Source organism: Nasonia vitripennis, unplaced genomic scaffold, assembly GCF_009193385.2.
Source record: "Nasonia vitripennis strain AsymCx unplaced genomic scaffold, Nvit_psr_1.1 unplaced0148, whole genome shotgun sequence".
NCBI lineage: Eukaryota > Metazoa > Arthropoda > Insecta > Hymenoptera > Pteromalidae > Nasonia > Nasonia vitripennis.
This window is the reverse complement of record NW_022279927.1, coordinates 591,599-604,834: the sequence shown is the minus strand read 5'-3', so window position 1 is coordinate 604,834 and position 13,236 is coordinate 591,599. Positions and strand designations below refer to the sequence as shown.

General features: G+C 34.4%; 2 protein-coding genes across 2 annotated transcripts; one reads left to right on the top strand and one right to left on the bottom strand.

The window, feature by feature from the left end:
* Positions 1-243: 243 nt before the first annotated feature.
* Positions 244-4,507, bottom strand: LOC116418287. The gene is made up of 6 exons (XM_031933336.2): positions 4,276-4,507; positions 4,066-4,181; positions 1,722-2,508; positions 1,508-1,635; positions 1,218-1,431; positions 244-968 (listed from the first exon to the last, which is right to left on the bottom strand). Exons 1-6 carry the CDS (start codon positions 4,505-4,507, stop codon positions 787-789), a joined length of 1,659 nt encoding a protein of 552 aa, XP_031789196.2. The 3' UTR covers positions 244-786.
* A 775-nt stretch (positions 4,508-5,282) lies between these two features.
* On the top strand, positions 5,283-8,135 carry LOC116415705. Its single transcript, XM_031933338.2, has 3 exons — positions 5,283-5,564; positions 5,648-5,815; positions 5,911-8,135. The coding sequence occupies exons 1-3, from the start codon at positions 5,466-5,468 to the stop codon at positions 7,075-7,077; spliced, it is 1,434 nt and encodes a 477-aa protein (XP_031789198.1). The 5' UTR covers positions 5,283-5,465; the 3' UTR covers positions 7,078-8,135.
* The last annotated feature ends 5,101 nt before the right edge of the window (positions 8,136-13,236 follow it).

Genomic DNA, 13,236 nt, shown 5'->3' with positions numbered 1-13,236 from the left:
TTTTTGAACGACGCGAATACTCGCGCGATTACTCGCGCGATATACAAATATACAATTTTTTTTATTTACATTGAAAAATGCATTTAATTAAATTGTACTGAAACAGAGGGGCATTAAGAATAAATCATGTTCTGGTTGTAATATAAAATGTAACTTTATTAATTTTACATGTAACACTAATTAACATTTCATTGTTATATTCGAATTTTAGGTAGAACAAAACCTTTTTATTGTAATTATCATTAAATTAATAAGGAACTGATTTTTTTTAATTTATGATTCATAAATAAAGAACGTAAAGGAAACGTAAAGATAATATTTTATCACAAATTCTTTTAATGATTATACTTTGATAACAGGTAAGAACAAGAAACGAATAAAATGCTAAAAATGCTAAAATCCATTTAGGTTAACAATAATGCCTCTGCTCAAATAATTTTTAATCATTTTAATCAGTTCTCCAACTGCCTATCAAAGTATTGTGATTTTTTCATTTTTGTAATCCTAAACTTACAAAACGTCAATTTTTGACTAGGGTTCTTCGACTAGTGAACCTCGAAACAAAAAGTTTATATTTTAATTGAAATCACTACTAGAAAGTAAGAAATGTGACTGAACTCATGTTATATTTTTGATTTTTAGTAGTGATCTCTACTAGGACTAGCGTTTCTTCGACTAGTTGATCTTGAAACAAAATAATATACTTTGATTTAAATAGCTCCTATAAAATAAGAAACTTAACTGAATACAGATGACATTTTAAAAAAGAAAATCTGTTAAATAAGATTAATCTCTGACGTTATATCTTAAACGTCTTTGAGCGTTGACATTTGGTAGCTGAAATTTATTTTTCTCTGCAGCACGCAGATCTCTTATTTTATGTCTCAAAACATGAGTTGCCCGTAGCAAATAAGATGCTTTCTCGTCACTTGGATACTTGTGGTTATTAAGAAAGTCATTGTAGAGGCCTAGAAAAAACATTATTTGTAATGGTTATTGATATTTAAAATTATGAATAGAGGAGATTAAATAATTGATCGATAATTTTCTGTTAAAAAATAGGCGATGAAATTATTTAACTTAATTTAATTATAATTATTTAACTTAATTTGATTATAATTATTTAATTTAATTTAATTATAATTTCATGGACTATTTTTTAAGATAAATTAATTGATCAATTATTTAACCTGCAAAGAAAATGAATTACTGCATACTTATTAGCAATCGTAATATATCTTTTTCAATTAACTTCACTGGTGACCTGTTAGGAATATTCTCCACTCCTCGGGTCAAGTCCAATGCTCTGTTACATAAATTCCTTTCTCCCCAAATAAGCACAGCCAATTCTATCAGGAATACTTGTGGCTTATGCCTTTGCAAAAGTTCCCACTGCAGTAAATTAACAGATATATCCTCTCCAAGGTACAGCTATAAAATATATAAATTTAATTAATAAATTGCATAAATAATTGTTATTATATAATTATATAATATTAAAATTTACCTCATTTCCAAATGCTATATTATATCGCCTCCGCATTTCTCGATTACCAGGTTCTCCTCTCTTAGCGTAGTATTCCACGCAATTTTTGACATATTCTGTCATTTTATAATACTTGATACGTCTTGGCCCTACGAAAACATACAAATTACATGAGTAATGAATTGAATATATCAATTATAATAAATTTAAAATATATTAAATTACATTTACATACTTGGTTCATTCTGAGGTGGCGACTGGTGTCCATTTTGAGGCTGCTCTCTATTTACTGGATCTTGAACTTCTATTATATCTTCATTTTGAATCGGTAGCTGTTCTTGATCTGCTGCGTCTTGGGGTTCTCCATCAATTTCATTTCGTATTGGTGGCTGTGGTACATCACCTGGTGCATCTCGGGAATCCCTAACCTCATTTCGCACTGGTGGCTGCCGTTCACCTGGTGCATCTTGTGGTTGTATCACCTGACTTCGTGAAGGAGATGGCGTAAACAAAGGTCGACCAGGTGGTGGTGTGTGTTCAGGTGATATATTTTCAGATAAGTTTGGAGATGGTGTATTCCTTCGTGGTGTACTTTTTTGAGATTCAGGTGAAAAGCTTTGAATTGGTGATAACTGACCATCTGGATTATTTGAAGATTCTTGAGGTTGCTTGTATTTAGAAAACAAGTCGAGACGCAGTGAATCATATGATTCTGTTTCTGATTCAGATGTTGACGGTGATATAGTTGGTTTTTTGGATTGTGGTACTTTGACATAAGAACCAGATGCCTGTGGTGGCTTTGAATTCACATCGCCTGGTTTTGACATTTTTCTCTTTCGAGTTGCAAGTAGCGATGGTGATTCTGGGGAGGATGGCTGATCGGTTATCATATTATTTTCGGATGCCAATTTTTCTAAAACTACTACTGCACTTTTCATTACTGAGGAAGTACCAGAATTTGCTGTCACATTATTTTCTTCAAGATCACGAAATGGTGGTACTTCGAAATAGTTATCTATTCTCTTCAAAAGGTTTTGGCTCTTTCATTATTAATTTTTTTGCTTTGTGATGTGTTTTGCTATAAACAAACAATAATTAAAAAATATAAAAGTCATCTAAACATGTTGTTACACTAATAATAATATTTACTAATACATAAATGAATGAAGAAATTTTGAGGTTAAATGTGACTTTTTTGTTTTTAATAAATTCTTTCTAATACTATGTGGTGCCATGGTATCGCGTGGACAGTGCCTAAATATTTAAAACAGTATATGAAATGTCACTATGGTACGATAGACGCAAAGGGAGATTAAATCCGGTGAAAGTGAAAGTAATAACACCTTATATTAGTATACAAAATATCTTTTCATTTTAATTTATTTAAATAATATTTTATTCGAATTTAATTTATCATGATTTAAGGAGGTTCTAGTGGTATTCCCAAGTCAAACGAATGAATGCAAAAAATATATTATAAAAATGTTATCAGTAGTGAGTAAACAATGTTTATTGAGCTTATTGATTAATTTTTCGATAAAAGAAAACAGTTGTCATAGTTTTGGTCGTCATTCAAAGAACTTTTTTATACTAATAAATTGCTCATATGACTAGGAAGTCACGATTTGAGGTTAGAATAGTGTACACTTTTGCCTTTCCCAGTGAATATCTTTTTAAAACATTCAGCTTCGTAGACTTTTCTTTGGATAATCTAAAAGTACATAACGAGAACATTTATGTCCTCGTTTTTCAATCTGATCTTAACTTTTTGTAAAAAGTAATCTTAATATTACTGCTCGGAATCATGCTAGTGCCATATGAGCCCGTGTTAAATACGCAATATTGAACGACTATTTTCTCTGAAATTTTATCGGCGACCGATATTTAAAAAAATACTATAATATTCTTTGTAACTTTAAGAACAATAATATACATTTTTAATAACTTTCCTAACTTTTTGCCCTAATGCTACAACCTCCTTAAAAGTGGTTTGTCCCCTTAAATGAGTAAACATTAAAATGCTTATAGCTGTTTTTCATGTGCCCATCAGGCCTTACAAAATTTATTTTTGAGTGATTTTTGGACCAATAGAAATCAATATATTAAATTTCATTGATATCTCAAAGGTATTTAATTAACGAAGGTACTACTTTAATGAGATGTCATATAAAATGCAATACACTTGTAACCATCGTAATTCCTATCATATTTCTCATTGCATAAGTACACAAATATAATATTTAATAATGGCAACCTTCAAACACAGAATTTCGAGGCGATAAGCATGTGTGTATTTATTATTTAAAAGCCAAGAATGCACAAGGTAAAAAATGTGAGTTAATCAGCGTGGCTCCGACCACCTTTTAATTAAAACAAATTTAAACGTTATTCAAATCTACTATTTTAATTACTAGAAATTTCATATGTCTTTGCGGTGTCATAAAATATTCAATTTGTTTTAGTTTAATGCTCGTAATTTTATCATCATTCCAATTGACTATTTTTAACTAAAATATCATTAACAAGGAATAAAAAAAAACACGTGTAATACAAATTCTATATTAAAATAAAAAATTTACCGAGCACTGAGAAGGATCTTCAAAACTGGATTGTGAGTTCATACATTTTGGAGTAGCAAATCTTTTCCTTCCGTCACCGTCAGCTTTTCTTTTCAAATCAATATCATCCTGTGTAACTGCAAAAAAAAAATAAATTTTAATAAACATAAAAGTAAACATACACGCAATACACAACTTATTATATTTATATACATAAAAGTTATAGCTTACCTCCCAAATACAAAATAACTAATCTTGACAATATCGGATTTCCATTTTTGTGATTTTCAGGATTTGCTTGAGCGAAATACCACTTTGCACTAACAAAATCCTTTTCATCTTTTGGACGGAAGGGAACAATTTGTGGTACTCCATTAGGTAGCATGACTTTTGATGAAATATCAGAAACTTTCAAACAAGTTTCTACTTTACTTTTATGGAATCTTACCCAAGCGAATTCCATAGCTACAGATTAGCATAAATATTTACTTCAGAGGATTATATTTTTTTTTCAAATAAAACGTACACCATGCCAAATAAACTTTTTCTTTCAAACTATGCAATTACACATGTGTACAATACGCACTTAACGTTTTTAACATTTTCAATATATGATATATATACATATAATACTTTGCTTTATATATTATAAATTAATATAATAAATTTGATTCAAGTTTATTATAAATTTAACGTTTTAGATTTAAGGTTTTTAACGTTTGAGATGTTTATGATGTTATACATTATATATGATATAATAATAACATGGTCACATTGTTTGCCACCTTAAAAAATACTTAGGATCATAATAATAAAAGGTGTGTTCAATATTCCATGAGCGCTGCAGTCGCTTGGTTTGGAGTATATGTTAAACGGTTTACATATATTCCGTTCTCGTTTCTAAAGCATTCATTAACTCAAACAGAAGTCAAAAAATCTGCAAAGCATGTGATTAAAGTTGTAAATGCTCCATCATTAATAAAATTGCTCACCTCTCAGTCCAAATGCCACGTTTACAAATTCAAAAACTCGGAATTTTCCTTGTCTTATACGTATAAGGAACAGGCACTTGAATACGTCTGAACATATCTGCAATAGAATGTATACATCTATGCTCTATATATACATGTGTATATATATATATATATATATATATATATATATATATATATATATATATATATATATATATATATATATATATATATATATATATATATATAAGACTACATATATACATACACACGTATAATAGTTGTATACATATTTCTATGGATAACCTATGAAAGTGTACAAATAAAAAACTTATTATAAATAAAAACTTATTAGAATAATATTGTTTAATAAGTTGTATAAAAGTTGTATTGTAAATGTAGTACAATAGTAATAAATAAAGTATTCTGATAAAAAATTTATTAAGAATGTCCGCAACTAAAAGAAAACAGTATTTGTTTGATAAAGACGTACCACTTAGTAAATATGCTTTAAGTGAACTTAAAAAAATTTTGAAAAGAGAGAAGGTATGTTAGATAGTTTTATAATTATTAATCTACACGTATCAATAAATTTTTTAATATCATTAATTTTGTAATTGATTTTGTAGTTACAAAACAACGAATTGCTGTCTTGCAGTAGTAGGAATATAAGTGACCAAAGTAATCCTCATGTTTTATTGGATGAAACGGACAATGATGTAATATCATTAGCATTAGACGAGTCTGTATCGGCTAATCAAAATCCTATCACATCGGAGCAACAATTACTGATTAATGTAAGTTCTGAATAATTGATATTTCTATTTTTGAATTTGTTTTTATTTTTAAGTAAACATGTTAATAGTCTCATTTAATTAATTTTTATTTACAGAATAATTCTAGTTTTGCCTGGAGTGACTTATTAAGTGATGATGAAGAACTACAACTACCTTCATGTACAAAGTCAACATCAAATAGTATACGAGAACTTATAAATAATGAGGAATTCTTCAATGTGTTGTCGTTGAATGTGCAAAAAAGCCAAGCTGAATTATTACTGATGTTATTGAAATTTTCAATAGCAAACACCTTATCAATGACAGGTATTTCTAATTTGTTTAAACTAATTAATCTAGTATGTGGCAGCGCTGTAGTACCTGAAACTCGATATAAAATTGACAAATTGTTTGATGATGACATTATTACACTACATGGGGTATGTCCTGCATGTACAAATTATATTGGAACATTTCAAGATTTTAATTATGTAGTAAATTGTGCAAATTGTGACAAACCTGTAAATATGTCAAATCCATCAAGTCAGTGTTATTTTGCTATATTTGATCCGTCAAATGCAATACAGGATTATATAGAAACTAATGAAAATTATTATGATTATGTTGTAAAAGAAAGAGAGCATGAAAAAAATCATATAAAAGATATATACGATGGTGTGCTGTATAGAAAATTTGTTCAAAGTTTGAAAGATTCTGATCGCCACTCGTATGCTACAGTAATATTTAACACAGACGGAGCACCAGTTTTCGAATCGTCTACTTATTCTATATGGCCTATATATTTGATTCTTAATGAGATTCCTATACAGAGCAGAATGAAAAGTGCGATCACTGCTGGACTATGGTTTGGCAAAGATAAACCAATAATGAGCGTTTTCTTGGATGCATTCGTAAATATGATAAATGATTTATCAACAGTGGGTGTGGGTATACCCTGTATGATAAAAAATGAACGACGTAACCTGAAAATTTTTGCATTGGTTGCTTCTGTGGATACTGTAGCTAGAGCACCAATGAATGGATCAAGTCAATTTAATGCAAGATATGGTTGTGATTGGTGTACACATAAAGGGCAATATTTTCAAGGAAGCATGCGATATCCTTTTCGGATTCCATTACCAAAAAATAGAGATCATGATACTACAATCAAACATGCAGCAGAGGCAGTTGAAACAGGTAAACGTGTTTTTGGAATCGTAACTGCTTCTCCTCTTTTAAATTTGAAGAAGTTTGATATTATAGAAGGTTTTACGCCTGACTAGATGCACTGCTATGTAGCAGGTGTTGCAAAACAATTTACTACATATATATTGAGACATTTAAGAAAAGCCGATATCCAGTATATTAATCAGTTACTTGAAGCAATCCGTGCTCCTCACCAAATAGGTCGATTAACAAGATCTCTAAAAAATAGAAAATACTGGAAAGCTGAAATGCTACATGAATTTGTATCGAAAGCCGAAGATCTGTACTCTTTAACTTCATTAACATATAATGTACACCAGTTACTTCATTTGCCTACGAGTGTGTACAATTGGGGGCCATTGTATTCACATTCGACATATCCTTTTGAATCAGCAAATTGTAAATTGCTGCAGGCCATTCATTGTGCTAAGGGTGTTATCTTACAAATAGCAAGATATGACAAAATTCAAAGAGCAATACAAATGTTGTCTAACAGTATTTATCCTACTTGTCATGAAAGTGTTGTACAATATTGTGAAAACGTTAAAACTCCATTGGGAAAGAATATATATAAAATATCTAGCATTAATTATTTAGGTAAAGGAAAAAGTGCCAATAACGACACACTTGAGAAATTTGGTATATCAAAAGATGCACGAGTTTTTCACAAAATTATTTATAAAGGATGTTTGTTTATGACTTCAAAAAAAAAATGCTCGATCATGCAATTACTTTGCACAACTTGACACTGGGGAATACGTAGAAATAAAATATTTCCTAATCAACGATAAAAGTAATCAAGAATTGACTATTTGTCAGCTAATTAAGACAAAGCCTAATAAGTATTCATCATTTGTACAAGAAGTGTTAGAATTTTCAAACGAATTATGTATTAATACAACCAAAATATCAGCAACCTGTGTATTTATTGAAATAGAAACTAAAATGTACATAATTGCAGTGCCGAATCAACTATTTTATTAATAACGATCATTATGTGTTACTTAATAAATATTTCTGTGTATATATGTATATATATGTAAATTACAATATTGTAAATATAATTTTGTACTCAGCATTATATAAAGATAAATAAAAAAATAGTATATATGTATATATGCATAGTAATAAATCATTTGAATTGTAATATTGTTTCCTATCCAGAACACAAATATAAAAATATAAATATAAAGAAAATTAAAAATTCGTATATCGCGCGAGTAATCGCGCGAGTATTCATGTAGTTTAAAAATTGATAAACTATCGCGAGAACTCGCGCGATTATTCAAGCGAGAACTCGCGCGATTTCTCACGCGATTATTTTCAGTAGGGATGGGAACAGCGAGTTAAATCGCTTAATTTTTTCGTAAAATAATAAAGCCACACACCATAAGCCAGCTAACCATCTAACCACCTAACCACTCACCCCCTACCCGTAGAAACGACCCCTACTAAAGCACAAGCAGTCTAACTCATCTATCCCTGGGAACAGCGAGTTAAATCGCTTTATTTTTTCTCAAAATAATTAAGCCACACGCCAGAAGCCAACAAATCACCTAAATACCTACCTCTAACCCGCTTGACCCCTAGAAACCACCCCTACCAAACCACAAACAATAAAATATGGTTTAAAAAAAAATCTTTATTCATGTCGATTTTTCACATTGAAATCATTAAGATTTAATGTTTAGAGCGAAGTAATCGTGTCGTCGAGACTTAAAGTTCAGTGTCACAGTTTAAATGTTGAAAAAGAAAAGCTAAAAGCACATAAAATGGCGGCTAACACGGAAAAATCGTGAAAAATTTCCAGAATATTTTACTTGAGAATGATAGACTTTAGAAAAAAATTTACTGAAGAAAAAGTTCTTAGATTAAATAAAAAAATACGTTGAAATTCTATCAGAATTTTTTGAAGATTTCGCGAATTTATTATATTATAGTATAATTTAATATAATTAAATCTATTGATCATACGTTTGATGGTTAAATGTTTATTTTTGAATTTATTAGATTATAGTATAATACATACAAATATTGATCATACGAGTTTTCGATGGCTAAATGGCGACCTTGACGTGGTAAAGGGGCTTAAATCTGTTTCAACGCAGATGACTAATAGAAGTTCATTCAACAATTACAGCTAACAAATAATGTGACTAATTTACTTGTAATAATGTCTTGAATTACGTGGTTATATGATTCAACGGTATGTCCAGTTCTGCGTGTTTCCGGTCTGGCCTGTGGAGTGGGTTTTTATTATTTTTAGAAAAAATAAAGCGATTTAACTCGCTGTTCCCAGGGATAGATGAGTTAGCCTGCTTGTGGTTTGGTAGGGGTGGTTTCTAGGGGTTAAGCGGGTTAGGGGTAGGTATTTAGGTTATTAGCTGGCTTATGGCGTGTGGCTTAATTATTTTAAGAAAAAATAAAGCGATTTAACTCGTTGTTCCCTGGGATAGATGAGTTAGACTGCTTGTGGTTTGGTAGGGGTGGCTTCTAGGTGTCGCATGGGTTTAGGGGAAGGTGATACAATAATTTCCGCACCTGTAGCTTAAACTTGATGCTTTTTTAAAGAGTTTAAAAATGGCTCTACGATTAAAAATGACGCGTGGCTCGAATTTTGTCCATTTTATCCCACTGTGCGTCGGCCCGGCTTCGCCTGAGAAACCGCGCGCGCAAGCGTCGTATTCGGAACATTGTAACACTTTGTATTTCAACCTAGTCTCTGACAATATATTTTCATTCTATCAAATCCACACACGAGTGCTTTTTTCTTTGTTCAATTCCCGATTGTCCCGAATGACTGTTTACCCACGGATACGCACCATGCATTTGTATCGAGCATCGACAGACCAAAGCACTGGTGATGGTGTCCGCTCGCTATCACTCGGCCCTCATCGAGGGATAGCGGATTGGGAAAAGAACCTTCTCGAGGTGACGTGCGGCATCTTTGCGGCCGCATGGGAGTCTGTTGAATCGCCCCATTACAATATACACACACACACACATTAGGAAAAAACTGGTACTCATAGCAGGCGATTTCAACGCCTAGGCAGTAGAGTGGGGCAGCCAAAGGACGAACAAAAAAGGGCAAGCGCTATTGGAAGCATTTGCCCGCCTGGACTTAGTCTAAGTTAACCAGGGATGTTCTTACACATTACAAAAAAGAGACGCAGGGTCCATTATAGAACTCACGTTTGTCAGCAGCTGCCTAATTGTATCAGTTAGATCGTGAATGGTGAGCGATCATTACACAAATAGTGACCACCAATCGATAAAAATGGAGATAAGAATATTAAAACAGAGATCCAACAGAAGGGCAACGACAAAAAGAGTCGGTTGAAAAACAAAGGATTATGATAAGGAGACATTCCTGTTGGCTCTAGAAGAAATACAGCTGTCTCGATCTGCGAATGATAAGGTCGAGCAGGTAATGGGCAATATTACCTGAGCCTGTGTTGCAACGATACCAAGAAGGGCTTCCAACAATAGATGACCGCCAGTATACTGGTGGGATAACGAAATTGACGCGGCCCGCAAAAAGTTTCATCGAACCAGAAGACAGGAACAGCGGGCTCGGAAGAAATACTACAAGACTGGTCGTGGTGAAGAAATAATAGACGCCCTAAATAAAGAAATAAAGAAGGCTAAACGGATACTCGAAAGGAAAATCCGAGAGAATAAACGACGGTGCCTGGACGAGTTACAGGACGAGTTTGAGCTGGATCTCTAGGGGCGACCGTACCAAGTGTTAATAAAAAAGATAAAGGGATGTTATATCCCCCCTCCTAAGAGCCTAGAATTGCTGGATCGTATTGTGACCACACTGTTTCCCCTTCAACTGAAAGTTACAGCTATTCCTGAGGCGAAGGCAAATGAGGAAATCATTCCAGCAATCACTTCAGAGGAATTACTGGCTGCATGCAAAAAATTTAGAAACAAAAAGGCTACAGGCCTGAATGGCATACCCAATATTGCATTGAAACAAGCTATACAGGCACGCCCTAATGTCTTTGTGGAATTGTACAACTCATGTCTTAAAGAAGGGACGTTTCCTAAGAACTGGAACAAGCAACGCCTGGTGCTACTACCAAAAGGAGATAAGTTACCTGGAGAAGCTGCCTCATACAAACCACTCTGCATGCTGGACAGCCCTGGTAAGATCTTAGAGCGCATAATCGGCGTTAGAATGGACTAAGTCATTGAAAACCTAGGCGAACTTGCGAATTATCAATATGGCTTCAGGAAAAAACGCTCCACTCTTGATGCTGTAAGCTTAGTAGTTGACACCGCTGGGAGGTCCAAGAAGTACTGTGCTATTATTACACTGGATGTTAAAAATGCGTTTAACTCAGCCAACTAGGGCAAGATACACGAGGCTCTACGAAAAAAAGAGGTACCCGCATATATAAGAAGGATTATATCTGACTACCTGACATATTGAACCCTTTTGTACGACATAGAGAGCAGCACGAAAACCCATCTAGTAACCGGAGGGGTCCCACAAGGGTCAGTGCTTGGCCCATTATTGTGAAACATCTTGTACGATGGAGTACTTAGGCTAGAGCTTCCCAAAGGGGCAACAGTTGTAGGGTTTGCAGATGACATTGCAGTAGTGGTAGTAGCAAAGTAAAAGAAAGAGGTGACGGAAATCGCTAACGAGGCAGTAAGTATAATCCACGATTGGCTGAAGCAGACTGGGCTCGAGCTTGCTAGCCATAAAACAGCGGCTATTCTTATATCCAGTACGAAGAAAATAGAGACAATAACGCTGTCAGTGGACGGACACGAAATAAACTCTTAGCTGACCATTAAGTACCTGGGAATCACCATAGACGCCAGACTAACGTTAAAGCAGCATCTTGAGAGAGCGAGCAATAAGACAGCAAAATGTCGGTGCTGCACTATCGCGACTAATGCCAAATGTAGGTGGGCCAACGCAGGATCAAAGGTTACTCCTAGCCAGTGTAACTACATTAATTATGTTATACGGTGTCCTAATATGGGCGGACGCTATGTTGGTGAAGTCCTATGCACGAAAGCTGTCAACAGTTTATAGGAGAAGTGCATTGCGGGTCGCTTCTGCCTACCGAACAGTATCAGAAGATGCAGTGTGCGTCATTTCAAGTAAGCCGCCTATTGACCTTCTAGCAACAGAACGAAAGAATATATACGAAGAGAACTGGCGTGGTGTCAATACTCAAAAGGAAGTTTGAATATCCGCAAAGCAACAAACCCTAGCTAAGTGGCAAAATCGATGGGACTCCAGCGGAAAGGGGCGATGGACGCACCGCCTCATACCACGTATTGTTGGCTGGACCAATAGACGACGCAGGGAAATGAATTACTACCTGACGCAGTTTTTGAGCGGAGATGGGTGCTTTCGTTCCTACATACTCCGCTTAAAGATAGAGGATAATCCAAATTGCCCAGTATATTTGGAAGCAAACACAGATGCGAAGCATGTCTTCTGCAACTGCTTGCGATGCGAAATGAAACGAGAGGAACTCAAACGTTACCTTCAGATTAGGGTGACCCCTGAGTCAATGATGCCAGCTATGCTAGCGTCGAAAGATGGCTTGTGCGCATTAAACAACTACGTAAGGGCCATTATCAAAAAGACTAGAAATGACGAAGAGAATAGAAGGGAAGAACAAGGCGAAACAGCTGAGTAAAACTGTCGCTAGACGAAGGCCACTAGGTAATAGATACTTAACGCTCCTTGGACTGATGCTGAGGAACGTAGGTAACTGAGTTGAGCCCAGTCTCCATCACCTGATGCAGAGGAACGTAGGTGTCGGGGTTGAGTCTGTCCAGAGGATGGCTGGTCGATGCTGCTCGAAGTAGACGACTGAACGATGTGGCAGGAAGCAGACGGCTGGAAGTTGCAGAAGGAAGAAGACGGTAGAACGATGCAGAAGGAAGAAGACGGCAGGACGATGCAGAATGGAGAAGACGAGTTTGATCCTGAACCCCTAATCACCTTGGTGGGTGGGGGATGTATGGAAATGTCAAACTTTAAAGGAGAAGCCAAAAAAGGCTAGTTAACGGGCCCCACGGATGAATTGTTCAACTATAGTACCTGGGGGGATCCGGTGTCGGAGGGCCACTTGTGCAGAGCTTGCTCTGCCTACGCCACATAAAAACACACACACACACACATGTGTTCATTAAAAAAAGCACAGATGTTGTTTGTTTGTGTACATTAATAGATGACTCGAATGGTGTTAATATGTAAA

Excerpts from the sequence above, each read along its gene's own strand:
- LOC116418287 (XM_031933336.2), bottom strand. The coding sequence starts at position 4,507 with ATGGAATTCGCTTGGGTAAGATTCCATAAAAGTAAAGTAGAAACTTGT. Across the intron at positions 4,182-4,275 it reads AGTTATTTTGTATTTGGGAG|TTACACAGGATGATATTGAT; the intron begins GTAAGCTATAAC and ends TTTTTTTTGCAG. Across the intron at positions 2,509-4,065 it reads AAGATCCTTCTCAGTGCTCG|AGAATAGATAACTATTTCGA; the intron begins GTAAATTTTTTA and ends AACCTTTTGAAG.
- LOC116415705 (XM_031933338.2), top strand. The coding sequence starts at position 5,466 with ATGTCCGCAACTAAAAGAAAACAGTATTTGTTTGATAAAGACGTACCA. Across the intron at positions 5,565-5,647 it reads AAATTTTGAAAAGAGAGAAG|TTACAAAACAACGAATTGCT; the intron begins GTATGTTAGATA and ends TTGATTTTGTAG. Across the intron at positions 5,816-5,910 it reads AGCAACAATTACTGATTAAT|AATAATTCTAGTTTTGCCTG; the intron begins GTAAGTTCTGAA and ends TTTTATTTACAG.